Source organism: Artemia sp. Qi Xiang Cuo, chromosome 21, assembly GCF_049724085.1.
Source record: "Artemia sp. Qi Xiang Cuo chromosome 21, ASM4972408v1, whole genome shotgun sequence".
In the NCBI taxonomy this organism is placed as follows: domain Eukaryota; kingdom Metazoa; phylum Arthropoda; class Branchiopoda; order Anostraca; family Artemiidae; genus Artemia; species Artemia sp. Qi Xiang Cuo.
The window spans coordinates 48,204,316-48,221,540 of NC_142814.1; the positions used below are offsets into that span (position 1 = coordinate 48,204,316).

At 35.5% G+C, this 17,225-nt stretch overlaps 1 protein-coding gene across 1 annotated transcript in view; it reads right to left on the reverse strand.

Moving 5' to 3' along the window:
* Positions 1-250: 250 nt before the first annotated feature.
* The window catches only part of LOC148939649 (alkaline phosphatase-like), a 130,486-nt gene continuing 113,511 nt past the window's right edge, over positions 251-17,225 (reverse strand). Inside the window, exon 8 of the mRNA XM_089106935.1 lies at positions 251-792. Coding sequence (XP_088963061.1) covers positions 302-792 — 491 coding nt within the window. The 3' untranslated portion in view covers positions 251-301. The remainder of the gene's footprint in view (positions 793-17,225) is intronic.

A 17,225-nucleotide genomic window follows, 5' to 3' on the forward strand; every position in this document is an offset into this window, starting at 1 on the left:
ACCCAAGGTACATCCCTGAGGAACTCCACTCAAAACAAGCGTTTTCGTATTCATGCTATATTAAACGAACCCTATATATACTAAATATAATATGTATACTAAACAAAAACACGGTATATACTCTCGGATGAAGTTAAGCAGGTTTTTCCTCTGATTATAACCTTTGGTATATATCTAAGAAAAAAAAATGTCTTACAAATGGAAATTTATCTATACTAAGTCATATTTGCTTAGGGTTAGGTTTTATTCAGGCAGGTTTAATTAAAATAGCTCAATGAGAAAATATTCACTAGCACAAAAATCAGAACACATTTTCAAAAACGGTTTGAGTGCAGGGACAAAATATATAAGGTGAAAATATGATAAATATCAGTACGATAATTGAATAACTAGCATTGATTGCTGCAGTAGAAGCACTAGTTGGGGTGGCAGTAATAGAAGAAGCAATAGTTGAAATCGAGGTAGCTGTACTGCTTGAATCTCCAGCACAAAAATGTAACCCCGGACCAATACAGCTAGCATATCCAATGACGTGGGCAATGTAAGTTTGCTCATGAACTCCTTTAAAAAGGTGAGCTTGGGGACCTCTAGCATATATCGTTACATCCTCGCCTCCGTGAGTTTCAGAAAACTCTGGAACAGTTGTAATAGATTTATAATTTTTATTTTCTCGATCATCATTTGATATATCAGCTCGAGAGCCGTTCTCTAGAGGTTGACGATATCCAGGTCCATTGGCATAAGAAATAGTAGGCCAAGGTAGGCTATCTATGCTAGAAGTATCAGCAATACCTAAAAAAAGAAACAAAAATTATATAAAAAACTGATTTAAAAATGAACTTGGATAACATTGTATCCCGGGTAAACTAAATTTTGTTCGGGTATAAAATAAAGTTACGATTTTGGCGATTTCTAACGTGGAAATGTAGTCTGATATAGAATGTATAAACAAAAATCTGGTGGAACCACAAAAAAGAATTCGATTTTTATAATTGAACTCCAGAAGAGCGAATCTTATCATTTGTTATTTTGCACCAGTGAATAAAGGCCCTTCATTAGCAGGCGACATTATCCAAGAATCAAATAAAGTGGTGCCGGATCTCCAGCTAAGGAACCAAAACCTTAAATATTTATTTAGTCTAAATTCGTCCAGAGGGGTGCAACCTGTGCTTGGAAAACTAATTATGCCATGACTACGTACTGCGTTCTTCTCAGCCGTTGAGACGGGTTGGCAAAGGAATAGCACCAGATTACTCGAAGCTTGAGTTGGATGCAAGAACGGTGCTTAAATGAGCTTTGCAAGAAGCTCGAGCGGTCAATACTGAGGCGTATTTATGAGGCACGGTTTTGCGTGTTGGAGGAAAATGTTTGAGTTTAATGTTACTTCCAGAAAAGTAGAAGGAAAGTCTTAAAACAAGTCTACACATTATGATTAACTGTGAACGCTGAGAACTCGCTTTTACCTGGTATTTCTGGTTATACTCGTGATTCAAATTCCCCTGCTTCACAAACTGTACCACCTGCAAGAATTGGTACTCCACTTAGGGAACGTACAAAACAAATCGAAACCGTAAGACCAAGGTCACGTTCTATCTCATCAGTGGCCTCGTTTAAAAGTTTTGAGTAGATAGAGAACCAAAGTCAAAATGTAGCATTTCAACATGTGACAGAAGTGAAAGAAAGCGTTTTTGGTGCAGTTTTTTTTCAGAAACTTTAAGGAGACAGGGAAAACATAGTAATGACGACGTTTACAGCCCAAGTGATAGCGCTCAAAAGACCTATTAGAACGTCCATCATAACACAGATGTAAGACTAAAACACGTTGATCACTGATATGGAAAAACAGCCCCTAGCAACTATTTCCAAATAATCCACCTATTAGTATAATGTGTCGTAGCTTACAAGATCTTGAATTAAATCACTGGAATATTCAAGGTTTTTCTCATGACAATGTTCAATACCTCCTATCGGAGAAACAGTCCCATACTGTGCTTCAGTTGAAACGTGGTTGGATAGTTCTGTATTCGTTGATGGATATCATTATTTTGCTGCACACAAAAAAAGTATAAAACTGGCCGACTGTATATTGGTGCATTTATTTTAGTTTCAAAGTTAGTTGTGAAGGAGAAGATAAGGGTTATAAAACATAAAAGTACGTCTGTTAATTTTGTTTGGCTTAGTGTAAAAGTGGCACGATTTTATGTAATTGTTTTGGTTCGGTGTATCTTCCATCGGAAAGTAGCTTATTCTCCAATAAATAAGAAATCACATAAGGCAAATAAGACCCGGTTTTATAAAAAAAATAAAAGGGGTAAGCATTTACTGGAATTATGTGGTAAGGAGAATTGAATCATTTTGAATGGGAGTTTGGGGGGATCAGATTTGACTGGGAGGTGGGGTATCAGATTTGACTCTTTGTCATAGCTTTACTTTTTGAAACAATTAAAAAACGCAAACAGCGAGGCGTTGAGCAGGGGACAGCCTCTTTCATATGCGGAATAATTTCTGTTCATTTTAAGTTTTAATGTCGCTCCTTGCTTTCAGTTAGAAAAATTTGGTTTTTAAATTTAATTAAAAGAAAAAAGATGATATTCTAAGAGCAGAAAGCACACCAACTTAGGAAGGCTTTCGAGTAAATACTGCCTGCGGAAAGTTGGCCAGAATATTCAGAAAATAAAGAAAAAGAAAGGCTAGGTGGGAGCAAGGATTTGACAGTAGAAATTAAACGCATATTAGAGGTGTGTGCTTGTATCTCAGAGGAGGAGATTTGGAAAAAAAAGGAAATGAAGGGATCCTTTGCACCTGGAACAAATGATTTTCAAATTGTTCTCTGGACTTGGAGCATGACTTGGACCCTTTTAATAATATTCGTAATATTTTCTGGCATCTTTCAAAAGTCACTGTGGCCTTCACAATGGTTAACCTCAACTGTAATCCCTCTTTTAAAAAAAGCTGATGTGTCCTCACATGTGAGATATAAAAATATTCACTTGGGGAACAGTATGGGTAACTAGTTTTGCAAGATTTTATGCAGAAGCTTAGATTTTTGGTTGGAAAAAGGGAAAAAACTATGTAAGATACAGGCAGGATTTAGGAAAAAACTATTTTGCGGTAAATCAAATTTTTAAAGTGGATTAATTAGTTAAAAAGTATACTAGGAGTAAGGGTGGCAGATAAGGGTGGCATTTCTAGATTTTAGGGGAGCGTTTGAAGGGATTTATTAATAAAGAGTTTATTGGATATAGGGCTTCCAGCATGCTTTGTAGAAATATTATTTTATATTTATTTGTTAGTTAAAATAGTAATAAGGGTTGGGAAATCTGTCTCTTTAGTTGTGGTAAGAAGACTTGGAGTAAAGCAAGGCTGCACGGTTTCCCCAAGTTTGTTTTCACTGCATTTGTTTTCAATTAATTTAGAAAATAGAGTGTTTTCATAGGCAGCGCAATAGCGCTGCCTAAGTAAAGAATGATGTTGGCACAATGTATTATTTATTTTTGGTCTTAGACCAGGGCACTTCGTGTCCAAAGAGTTGTCGTAAAACTTCGAAAATGGCTCATTAGATTGGAAATTGGAGTGACTTGTGTCCATTTTAATAGTTTAAAGTGATTGGAAGGCAACTAACACCCCTTCCACGCCCAACATTTCCCCAAACACATCCAATAAAAATTTTGAGATAGCCATTTGGTTCAGCGTAGTTGATTTCCAGATAGAAATTATATTTTTGAGGAGGACAATCCCGCACAGCCCTCAGGGAAGGGTTGTAAGTTATACCAAGGGGGCATATAAGGTTCTTATAGAAAGCGTTGTCGTATAAACTTCAAAAGCTTCGTTCTATTGGAAATTCAAAGGGCTAGTACTCTTTTTTTTTAGTCTAAAGTGATTAGAAGGCAACTAACACCCCTTCTACTCCCACCATTTCTCCAAACACATCCAATCAAAATTTTGAGATAGCCATTTTGTTCAACGTAGTTGAAAGTTCTGGAAATTAGGTATTTCAGGATGACAACCATCCCCCTTCACAACCCTCAGGGCAAGGGTGGTAAGTTATGCCCTGGGGAAATAATAATTTTATAGAAAGTGTTGTCGTAAAAACTTCGAAAAGGGCTCATTTGATTGGAAATTGAAATGGCTAGTGCCCTTTTTAATACTCGAAAGTGATTGGAAGGCAACTAACACTCCTTCAACGCCCACCATTTCGCCAAACACATCCAATATAAATTTTGAGATAGCCATTTTGTTCAAAGTAGCTTAAAGGCCCGGAAATTATATCTTTGAGGATGACACTCACCCCACAGCCCTCAGGGTAAGGGTTTTAAGTTATGCCCTGGGGGCATACACGGTTTAATTGGAAACTTTGTCGTAGAAAGATTTGAAAAAGGGCTCATTCGATTAGAAATTCAAAGGGCTAGTGCTCTTTTTAATAGTCAAAAGAGATTTGAGGGCAACTAACCCTCCTCTCACGACCACCTTTTCCCCAAACACATCCAATCAAAATTTTTAGATAGCCATTTTGTTCCACATAGTTAAAAGTGTCAGAAACTATGTCTTTGAGGTTGATAACTCCCTCATATTCCTCGGGGCAAGGGTTGTAATCTTTGCCCTGGGGCCATATAAGGTTTTTCAGATAGTGATGTTGTAGGAAGTTCAAAAAGGGCTCATTTGATTGGAAATTAGAAGGTCTTGGGCCCTTTAGGATAGTCGAAAATGATTGGAGGATAACTAACACCCCTCGCACACCCACCATTTCCCAAACACATCTGATCGAAATTTTGAGATAGCCGTTTTGTTCGACGTAGTTAAAAAGTCTGGAAATTATGTTTTTGAGGATGGCGCTCCCCCACAGTCCTTAGGGCAAGGGTTGTAAGCTAGGCCCTGGGGGCATATTAGTTTTTTTTTATCATAGAAAGTATTGTCGTAGAAATTTCAAAAAGGAATAATTCGCTTGGAAGCTGAAAGAGCCAATTCTCTTTTTAGTATTCAAAGCTGATTGGACGGTAAACAGCCCCACAATCACGCCCGCTAGTCCCCAACATCTCTTCAGACAAAATTTCGTGGTCTTTTTGTTTTTCCACGTTGTTAAAAGGTCCGAAAATTTTGTCTTTGAGGATGACAACTCCCTCAGAGCCCTCAGGTCAAGGGTTTTAAGTTATGCCTTGGGGTCATATAAGGTGTTTATAGAAAGTATTGTCGTAGAAACTTCAAAAAAGGCTCATGCGATTGAAAATTCAAAGGGCTATTGCCCTTTTTAATAGTAGAAAGTGATTGGAGGGCAACTAAACCCTTTTAACGCCCACCATTTCCCCAAACACATCCAATCCAAATTTGAGATAGCAATTTTCTTCAAGGTAGTTGAAAGTTCTGGAAATTAGGTTTTTGAGGATGACAACCCCCCCCTCCAGCCCTCAAGGCAAAGGTACTAAGGTATGATCTGGGGTTATATAAGGTTTTTATTGAAAGTTTTGTCGTAGAAACTTAAAAAATTCTCAATCGATTGGAAATTGAAAGGGCTAGTGCATTTTTAATATTTGAAAGTAATTGGTGAGTAACTAACGCCCCTCTCCAGCCCACCATTTCCCCAAACACATCCAATTAAAATTTTGAGATAATTATTTTTTTAGCGTAGTCGAAAGTTCTGGAAATTAGGTCTTTGAGGATGACAACCCCCTCACAGCCCTCAGGGCAAGGGTTGTAATTTATGCACTTGGGGCTTATAAGGTGTTTTTAGAAAGCGTTGTCGCAAAAACTCAAAAAGGGCTCATTCGATTGAAAATAGAAAGGGCTAATGCCCTTTTTAATAGTCAAAAGTGATTTGAGGGGAACTAGTCATCCTCCCACGCCCACCGTCCTATTTGCCCATTATGTTCAAAAACTAAATGTTGGCATAAGATTAAATCAAAATGCACTGTGTTAATGCTAATTCTCAATAAGGCATCTCAGTAGTATCCCAAGAACGACTGAGGGTATTATGGTCAAACTCTCGGGGCTACTTATGCTCTTAAAATTTAACCAAATTAAAATAGCGTAAGTGTATCCAAGCTGTCAAGGAAAGTATACAGATTTTTTTGGCCAATGGTATCAAGTTTTCCATTTCAGGTCAACTAGAGGAGGTATGAAACTAAATTAAACACTACTATTTGTGTCCAGATTTTTAAAAGGGTGTAGCATATGTTGTTAAAAATTGCTGAGAATTTTTCTCCAGCATAAGAATAGCAGGCCAAACTATAAAGTCTGAAAAAACGAAAAGATTTAAAGAATTATTTTCATTTTCCTTGAAAAGACTATGTCAATATAAAACGAACAGAAATTAATTAAAAAACAGTTTTTCCACAAAATTTGTTTTTCAAAGAAAAGTAAAGAACTCCATTAAACCAAAAATGAGCAACAATAAAATCAAATAATATACCAGGCGTGAAACTACCACAAATCAGTATCGATAAAGAAATGAAACCAAAAACGAACAGAAATTTCAATAAATATCTGAGTCAAACTCAAAACGACATGAAATTGACTTGAGTAGGGTTCAAAATCCCTATGCCTTCCCAAGGCCAGAACATAATTTGCACTTTACTGAACAAAATAAAAATGAATGTACATTGTCAGTTTAATATACATATACTGATATTTAGTAATCAAAATCTTAATATTATTTGATCTATTAAAGTTATAAAAGTAAAAACATTTATATTTTTTCAGTAAAATGCAAACTGTTTTCTGACCTGGAGAAGGCATAGGGGTTTTGAGCCCTACTCATGCTAATTTCTGCTTGTTTTGAATTTGACTCAGTTATTTATTGTAATTTCTGTTCATTTTGGGTTTCATTTCTTTATCGATACTGATTTGTGGTAGTTTTACGTTTGGTGAAAGTGATAGAGGGTATGATAGCGGTAGGCAAATAGGAGAGGTGTCCAAACAAGTATACTCTATTTTAGTCGATCAGGAAATTCAGAGGTTGGGGTACCAGATTAAAACGTCTGACTCTCTTGGTTTGTATTCTAGGGTAAAAGAGGCATGGAAAGAGGAGGTATATTCGGAGATGGGCAGTCTAGAGAGGATGTTAAGAGGGTAATTACTTGCAGAGGTAATTTCATGTCACTTGGGGGAAGAAGAAGATATTTTGGAAGGGTTTCAAGGAAGAGTGGTCCTTACAGTTGCCCGATGCGTGGAGAGTGGGAAGAAAACTTGTTGTATTTTCTGAGGAAGTGTGAACTGTTTTGAGAAACAAAATTTTAGAGTGGATGAGGGGGATGAGCCTTGGGTGGAACAATTGTTTGGAAATGGGTGTTTTATTGGTATCAAGAGTAGTGATGTATTAACAATAGAGAGCGGGGCCCTATCCTTTTTGCATATATTAATATCTCCAAGCGGACAGTACTCCTTTATAGTGTCAATTAAAGGAAGCAGACAGTACTCCCTTACTATGTCAATGAAAGAGATTACTGTATTTATATAAGAGACAATACAGGTAAGAAAAAAAATCCGTATTACCTTTTATACATGTATCATAAAAAAATCACCACGCCTAAAAAGTCATATCTTTGGTTGTTTTATTTTTTTTGTTGTAATTATAATCAACATACCATGAAAATTCGTGCCGTTGACAGCACAATGATTTTATATTTTATTTATTTATTGAAAAACCCGTCAAATCAACACAACAAGACGGAGCACTTAAAAGAAAAAAGAAAAAAAAACAAAAACAAGACACAAACTATAACAAACTGAACCAACAAAGAAAACGAATCACTGATTCACTAAATGAGCAGAGGGGACCATTCGTGTAGATTTCGGCGTATTTTTCTATTATGCTTCGCTATTCGTCTAGCGACGGCGACGCCACAGTCTGCGACTTTAAAATTTTTAATTACATGCGAATTCCTATACCACAGAGGTAGACGAAGCAAATACTTAGTAAAACAAAAATAAATCACTCTGATTATATTCTGGTCAGTTTATGTGGGAAGTTCCCAGAAGGGCGTAGCATGTAAAATGTGAGGAAGAGCGATGGCGTTATACAAGCTTTCTAGAAGCAGCCGGTTGAATCGGATTTTGCACGATACAACTGAAGCGAAGACGCTGAAATTCGTCGTTTAAGCTGTTCGAGGAGAAGTTTTCGGGTGTGACGGATAGACGAACCTATGGGTAAACCTACATAAATGAGGTGATCCACTGGCTGGAGAGAGCTACAGCCAAGGGCAATGGTAGGAACACAAAAATGAGTTTTCCAATTGAAAAGGAGGATTTCCGATTTTGAAGAGTTGAACTGAAGGCCAACTTTAAGATATTCGGCTTCAAGGATTTCGAAGATATCAATTGCACGCTGAAGGGTTCGGCTAAGATTCATGATGTCGTCCACATAACATACCAAAGACAAGTTAGCAGATGACAGAATCAGCGAAGATGGACATTGATCTTGTGCATCAAGGACATAGTTATTGAAAAGTTCAGGAGAGGTGACTTCTCCTTGACGTGCTCCTTTCTTGACTGGAACTAGTCAGGTGCGCGGAATGTGGGTCAAACCCTCGTCAGGAGGTAGCTTCAGTCGGATCCTTAATCTAGAATACAGATTCCTCAGAGAACGAATGACAGCTAGATTCAAACCACGTTTACCGGCCTTCAAAAGCATCGCAGCATGGATTAGAAAATTGAATGCACGTCTAATGTCGTGTCCTGCCAAAGAAAGGCTCTCTCCAGGAGATTCGGCATCTATCAAGACATTAGCAGAGAGATATTTAGCAGAGAGATAGCAGAGAGATATCTCTCTCTCTGCATAAGCAGAGAGAGAGAGAAAATTTCATGTTTCTGTTAAAAACCATGACTGTTTTCATGCATCGATGGTTGTTTTCCTGGTATTGTTAAACGAACTTGATGGTTACGAAATTCTAGGCAATATGTTAGGCGTGTTTTTTTTTATGTTTAGCCTTGAACACGGGTATAAAAACTCTGATGATGAGTTATTTTCTCAGTTCAAAATTGGCATTTGAAATAACACCAAGTATTCTAACAAAGGAATATTGATGAAAGCTATAAGCATGAAGTATGTTATTCATTTATATTCTTAGTGGGTAGAGAAAATAGTTCAAATGTAATTTATTGAATGGTTTATACAGTCCCCTTATAGCTAACGAATTGTGAAATATTTTTGAACCTGGATCTTCAGAGGTCAGTAAAGAGCAATATCAAAACAAAAAACTGTGTTAACACTGTATTTAAATGGCTTGCGAGCTTAGCACATGAGAAAAATCATACTTATTTTTTAGCCTGGCCCAAAGTCCTCCTTTTTTACACCCCCTCAACCCACCCCCCAACTTTTTTTTTAGTTTTTTTTCAACTTTTTTTTACCTGGATTATAATTAAGTAAAAAATACTTAAAAAATAAAAAATTCACATTTAATATTTTCCAACTTCAAAATGGGAATGATATAGATATGTATGTCGTGACTTTTATTATTTGCAAAATAATGTTTGTAGTGACCATTTTTTTAACTGAAATTTTACACCCTTTTTTTCAATGTATTAAAATCATATCAGAAAAATAGAATGACACTTTTGATTTAAATTTTAAAACATATTCTAGTGCATACCCATACTCCTATTGATGAGGACTGATGCTTCTAATTCAATATTTTTTCATGAAAAACAAACAAATTTTTTTTTAGGATTTCCCAGAGCCCGCCCCCCCCCTACCCGCTAAGAAGACAAGGAAGGATGAAGCGACCCCAGTGGTAATTTCAAAATTTTGGTAAAACGTATTATTAATATATTCTTTTTTAGACAAGGGTACTTCGTATAGAAGGATATGTCATAGAGATTGGTAGTTCAGTAAAGTGCGAATTATATTCTGGGCCTGAGAAGACATAGGGGTTGTGAGCCCTAATATTGTTAATTTCTGCTCGTTTTAGGTTTGACTCTGTTATTCATTGTAATTTCTGTTCATTTTAGGTTTTATTTATTTATTTATACTGAATTGTGGTAGTTTTATGCTTGATAGATCATTTTATTCTATTTTTGCATAGTTCTGGTTTAATGGAGTTCTTTACTTTTCCCTGAAAAACATATTTTGTGGAAAAAGTTTTTAATCAAGTTTTTTTTTTCCTACTGTTGGTTTAAATTTAGAAAAAATGGTTCATTCTTCTGAAGTTTATTGATCTGACCCCATTTTTGGGCTATTTTAGTTCTAATTTAGCAAAACTGTGGGGCTACACAAATAAAACTGACAGACCAGGTTTGCCCCCCTGCGTAAACTTTGATGATAATACTTTTATGTTTTTGAGTACTTTTAACATCCTTTTGTGATATATTACAGAGTTGCAACTTAAGTCAGTTACTCTCCATGTCTAAGTTTTAGTTTTCTTGAAATAAAAAATTACTATCTACATGTTGACTTAACAAGACTTGACAAAATCAAGTCTCTTGACACAGAAGTGAACATCAGAGACCAGTCTCCATTTGTAAAGTCAGTTTTGGTTCTGTCCTTATCATGCGAATGTTTATTGTTCAAAATCTAGTACATACAAATTAAATACTATAGTATTTTATACAAACCATATGAAAATTAAGTACCTTACGATTATTAAGCAGATCTTACTGTCAGCTGCCACGCGGAGTGCACAGTCAGCCTCACAGATACTTTACTAGGAAAAGGACAAAGAAATTAAAAAGAGTGCTAGGAACGATAAAAGACTTTTCCCGGAAAATAATGCTGCTTTAGCAGAGGAAGCCTCTAGAAAGGAGGATTCTAAGACTTTTTACCGGCTAACTAGTAAGTTGGTTGGGAAACAGATCAGCAGAATCATCCTGGTCAAAGAAAAGAATGGAGTGATTTTATCAGATCAGAAATTGACGAAAGGTGACGATCAGAAATCAGAAATCAGAAATTGACGAAAAATCAGAAATTGACGAAAGGTGGGATGCCCATTTTGAAAAACTATTCAATAGAACGAGACCGAGTGACCAAAAAAATGTACGTGATTTCCCATTTTTATAACTCGACATCAATACAGACCTGAAAAGCTCTTCCGTGTCATGTATGGAACAAAAAAGCTAAGAAACTGATGAGCTCCTGGCATGGATGGAATTTCAGCAGAAATGCTAAAGTATTCAATAAATAAATGTCTCTCAGTCAGGCTCTTCTTTTTCACTCACCAATATATGGAATAGACGGAAGGTTCCCCGTGAACGGACCAAGGGGATATTGTTGAAAATCAGAGGCCTATAGTAAAGGCCATATGGCTCCGATGTTTCATTGTTTATTATTTTTTTTTCCCAAGGCCACTTCGTATGGAAGGGGTCGTCGCATAAACTTCGGACGGGGCTAATTTGACTGGAAATTGAGAGTTCTAGTACTCTTTTTAAGGGTCAAAAGGGATTGGAATGCACCTACCATCCCTTCCACGCCCACCCTTTACCCAAACACATCCAATCAAAATTTTGATATAGCCATTTTGTTCTACGTTGCTGATTTTCAGATAGAAATTGTGTTTTTGAGGAGGACACTCCCCAAACAGCCCTCAAGGCAAGGGTTGCAAGTTATACCCTGGGGGCATATAAGCTTCTTATAGAAAGCTTTTTCGTAGAAACTTCAAAAAGGGGTCATTCGATTGGAAATTCAAAGGGCTAGTGTTCTTTTTAATAGTCAAAAGGGATTGTAGGGCAACTAACACCCCACTCTCGTCCACTTTTTCCCCAAACACATCTAATCAAAATTTTGAGATAGCCATTTTGTTCAACGTAGTTTAAAATTCTGGAAATTAAGCTTCTGAGGATGACAATCCCCCCCCACCACGGCCCGCAGGGCAAGGGTTGTGAGTTATACCGGGGGGCATATAAGGTTCTTATAGAAAGCGTTGTCGTAGAAACTTCAAAAAGGGCTGATTCGATTGGATATTTAAATAGCTGTGCTCTTTTTAATAGTTGAAAGTGATTGGAAGGCAACTAACACCCCTTCCAGGCCAACCATTTCCCCAACCACATCCAATCAAAATTTTGAGATATCCATTTTGTTCAACGTAGTTGAAAGTTATGGAGATTATATCTTTGAGCAGGACACTCCCCCCAGAGTCTTCAGCGCAAGGGTTATAATATTTTGGAGGTAATTACTTGGCTATAAGAAAAGGAGGCAGAGAGAAGAAGAAAAGAACTGTCATCCTCTTCCAGTAATTGAGATAAATGCGCACTTGAACGAAGTTTTAACCTTACTCATCTATCCAATCACCTAGGACCAAACAGTATAACCGAACCGTCAACCAAAATGAAATGTCCAAATCCCTGCAAAGTCGTCATCAATAAATGTAAGCCGTTGTAAATTTACAAGCAAAAGCATCTTAAATGTAACGAAATATTTCCAGGTAGTAACCTTTCATTAGGACTCATCAGAAGAATACCAGCTGCCTTAATGTAATTCGCCCCTTTACTTTCTTTCCCCGGCACAGTGGAGCGTCTACCATAAGATCTTTCATAGTATCGCTATGTTAGGTAAAACTTGTGAAATACATGTATACTAGTAAAACTATTCAAAAAATACATACAAAATAAGATTAGTTTTATCTTTATTAGAATCCCATGGGTAAATGAAAAGTAAAAACAATTCTGGAACAATTAAAGACTATATAGGCCAGACTTGAGTTATAAAACAGAGTGCTTTATTGGTTTCTTGAATCAGTTATAGATTTAAAGTTCTTCAAGGTGGTTTGGAAACAATATACAAATACGAAAATCCAAAAAAGAAAAGTGAGAGAGAAATTATATTAAAATATCTTTCAGTATTTCTTTATAGTTTTTTTTTTGTACATTTACCTAAAAGTTAATGATGCAGAAAACTAAATTTCCTAGATTGCCAACTAATTTTATTGGCAGAAAAACCTCTTAGGAACAGTGTTTGGCTAAGCGTTTTACATCTACTTTTAAAATCAGTGTAGTTACTGCAAATTCTTGCATACCTAAATAGTCGGGAATAATAAGCTGAATAAGTAACATTTGAATGTATATTACTTTCGAGGAATAGAAAATTAATTACTTCAAAATTCAAATTATCAGTTATATTATATATTTTAAAAACTAATTAATTATTATCTGAAATATCAATACTTAAATCTAAGAAATTGTCAGAGTGTCCTGTCCCATAGCTAGGCTCCAGAATTAACTCTTGTGGATAAATATTTTTTGAAGTCTCCATAAACTCTGCGCAATTTAGTACTAAGAGATCATCCAGATATCTTTTATTATTTGAAAGGTAATACATCATCCAGATATCTTTTATTATTTGAAAGGTAATACATCATCCAGATATCTTTTACTATTTGAAAGGTAATATTTTATATTACTTACACTATTTTTATTCATCATATATTCATATTCTAATTGACTTAAACACAAGTCCACTATAAATGGACTAGCATTCCCACCCATAGGAATGCCAATAATTTGTTTATATATATTACCATCAAACCTTATAAAAGTATTGAACAAAACAAATTCCAATAAATCGCATATCATGTCCAAGCTATAACATCTTGAACTAATAGTACTTCAAAAGAAATTCGTCCATCGGGCATTTTTATTAAAAGTATCAATTTTTGAAAATCCGATATTAGACACAAGAAAAGATTTCTTAATGACTGATTTCAATTTTTCGAATACTAAATTAAGTGACATATTTGTATACAGAGTAGTAAAATAAATTGAATTGGCTCTTTTAGCTGAAACAATAACCAAAGAATCTCTCACTTGTAATGAATTACTAACCCTCCAACATGGATTAAAGTTAGAAATTTTTTATTTCCAGAGGAATATGCTTTAAATTTATTTCTAATTTCTCCTAAAATTAAAGATCGGTCAGTGGCCGCTATTCTGGTCGGACACCTCGCTGCCCCAGCAATAAAATGTGGTTTTGGTGGATTTTTGTGAAAGTTTACCGTCCAATATAAGAAAGGAAACTTTTTATCATTATCATTAATTTTAATATTGAATTTTTTCAAAATTTTTTCTTCTATATTTTCAATTAAACTATTATCCTCTAGATGAACTTTTCGTATGTATTTGTTGTTTGTAACTCTTTTGATAAAATATCACAATAGAGTTTCTGACAAATTATGGCACAAATATTGCTAGCTTTATCAACTGGTACAATTACAAATTCATTCTGTATATTAGCTATTGCTTGTTCCATATTATCATTATAAGATATTGAATTTTTCTCAGAATTGTTTGGATTAATTCTATATATGCTATTTCGTGCATTAGAAAAAATCGAATTCATCCAAATTTGAAAACTTTCTTTAGTAATTTTCTCCTTCTTGCACCAATTATCAATAAATAAATTTAAGACATTCTTTAATCCACTAAGAATACCTGCTGGCCTTATGTGGTAGGAAAGACGAAATTCAGACCCCATCTTCATTATATTTTGAAGATCAAGATGCTTTATAATGGACAAATCCTCTGTTACAACATGTTCGTAAGTTTGATTCACGTATGGTAAACATTGCTCGCAATTACAAACCGGTTTCTAATTACTCCTCCTTGTCAAATTTTTTAAGTATTAAATTATAGTTAAAAATCATTTGACCAATCGTTTTTGAAAATTTATACGTTAAAATCGGACTATCCTTATGCCCCAAATTACTTGGAAGGGCATTTTTCACTCTCCGCTGGTTTAAGATTCCGGGTAAATTAATATCTTCTATTTCTTTAGTACTAAAATAAACAGACAAATATAATCTATTATCCTTATCAATAATCTTGTCAGATTTATTATGCTTCGAAATAAATTTTGATTTGGCTAAAATACAAAGTGCATCATAAATTAATTTAGTTTTTGAATTACATGTTGTATTATTTTTTGCAATCCAAAATACTCTGATTAAATTATTCCTTGATAACTTATTTAAATATTTTATTAAACTAACCATTCCATTAGTCTCAAATATCTGAAATAAATCGATTAAAAATACATTTAAATCCAAATAATTCTTCCTATTATTTTCTTATGTCCTCTTGATTGGTTTTTATGTTTAGTGAGGCAATTAAAAGAAGGGTGCTCAGTTAAACCATTAATACAGTTAGCAACTGGACATATCTCCGTATTTCGCTACTCGATCATTTAGCCCAAAAGGATAAGCGGTACCCAGAGCATGGATTCTATAATCTTCTCGTCTGCGTAATTTATTATTTTTCTCTTCTTTAGTAAAGTTTTAAAGGCCCAGATTTTCTAAAATTGTAATAGTTAGATTAGATACCAAGCAAGTACCATTATTACAATGTTGAACTAGCTAATTGTTAGTTTTTTCCGCGTAATTGCAGTTTTGTGTCCCAAAAATCTCTTATACATATTGTTAGTAGTGTCCCCCAAGTATTGTAAATAATAATTTTTACATTCTAGTAAATGAATAATATTAGTTGTCTTACAATTTACATGCCTAGTTAATAAACATTGAAACTTTTTATTATATAAAGTGCTTTTAACATTACTTCGAGGGATGAAGTAATCTTGGCAAAGAAAACAGCGACCATTACGCTAAATAATATTTGGCAGACCCCTTTGAATATTATTATACCATTATTATTCAACATAAAATCAGAATCAAATAAAACCAAAACGACAAGCAAAACAAAGTCCAAAATATCTCCAGAAGCCAAGCCAAAAGTCCGAAAGTAATATGGTTATTCTAACTAATTATAAAAAAAACTAAATGGAGCCATAACTTCAAAAAAAGTTATGCCCTGGGGGCATATATGGTTCTTAAAGAAGGAATACTCGTATAAACTTCAGAGAGGGCTCATTTCATTGGAAATTGAATGTTCTAGTTCACTTTTTAAGCGTCAAAAGATATTGAAGGGTAGCCACACCCCACGCCCTTTTTCCCAAATGCATCCAATAAAAATTTTGTGATAGTTATTTTGTTAAAAAAAAAGTGCAAAGATCATGTAACAAAAATTCCTGTGTCGACAAAACCCCCCAGGGTCTTGGGGCAGGCGTTGTAAGTTATGCCCTGGGAGCATATATGGTTCTTATGGAAGGGGTGCTTGTATAAACTACAAAGGGGGCTCATTCGATTGGAAATTGAAAGTTCTAGTTCACTTTTTAAGAGACAAAAGTGACTAGAGGGCACCTAGTCCCCCCTCCACACCCATTTTTCCTCAAACCTATCTGATAAGAACTTTAAGATAGCCATTTTTGAAAATATAGTTCAAAGGACATATAACGAAAACTCCAGGGGTGACATCACCCCCCAGGGCCCGAGGGCAAGCGCTATAAGTTTTGCCCTTGGGGAATATATGATTCTTATGGAAAGGATGTTCGTAAACACTTCAGAGAGGGCTCGTTTGATTGGAAATTGAAAGTTCTAGTTCAGTTTATGAGAGTCAAGAGAAATTGGAGGGCAACTAACCCCCCCCCCTTCCTACACCCCTTTTTCTCCAAATGCACCCGATAAAAATTTTGGGATAGCAATTAAGGTAACATTGTTCAAAAGTCAGATAAAAAAAACTCAGGTGTCGACACAGCCCCCAAGGGCCAAGGGGCAGGCTTTTAAGTTATGCCCTGGGGTATATATGGTTCTTATAAAAGGAATACTTGTATAAACTTCAGAAAGGGCTCATTTTATTGTAAATTGAAAGTTTGAGCTCAGTTTTTAATAGTCAAAAGAGATCGGAGGGCAACACATCCAATCAAAATTTTGAGATAGCCATTTTGTTCAACGTAGTTGAAAATTCCGGAAACTAGGTCTTTGAGGATGACAACCCCCACCCACAGTCCTTAGGGCAAGGGTTGTAAGTTATGCCCTGGGGGCATGTAAGGTTTCTATAGAAAGTGTTGTCGTGGAAACTTCAAAAAGGGCTCAATCGATTGGAAATTTAAGTTGCTAGTGCCTTTTTTAATAGTTGAAAGTGATTGGAAGAAAACCCCTTCCACGCCCACCATTGCCCAAACACATCCAATCAAAATTTTGAGATAGCCATTTTGTTCAACGTAGTTGAAAGTTCTGGAAATTATATCTTTGAGCAGGACACTCAGCCCACAGTCTTCAGGGCAAGGGTTATAAGCTATACCCTGGGGGCATATATACTTCTTATGGAAGGAATGCTCGTTTATACTTAAGAGAGGGCTATTTGATTGGAAATTGAAAGATATAGTTCACATTTTAAGCGTCAAAAGATATCGGAGGGTAACCAGCCCCGTCACCATTTTTTCACAAATCCATGCGATAAAAATTTTGAGATAGCTATTT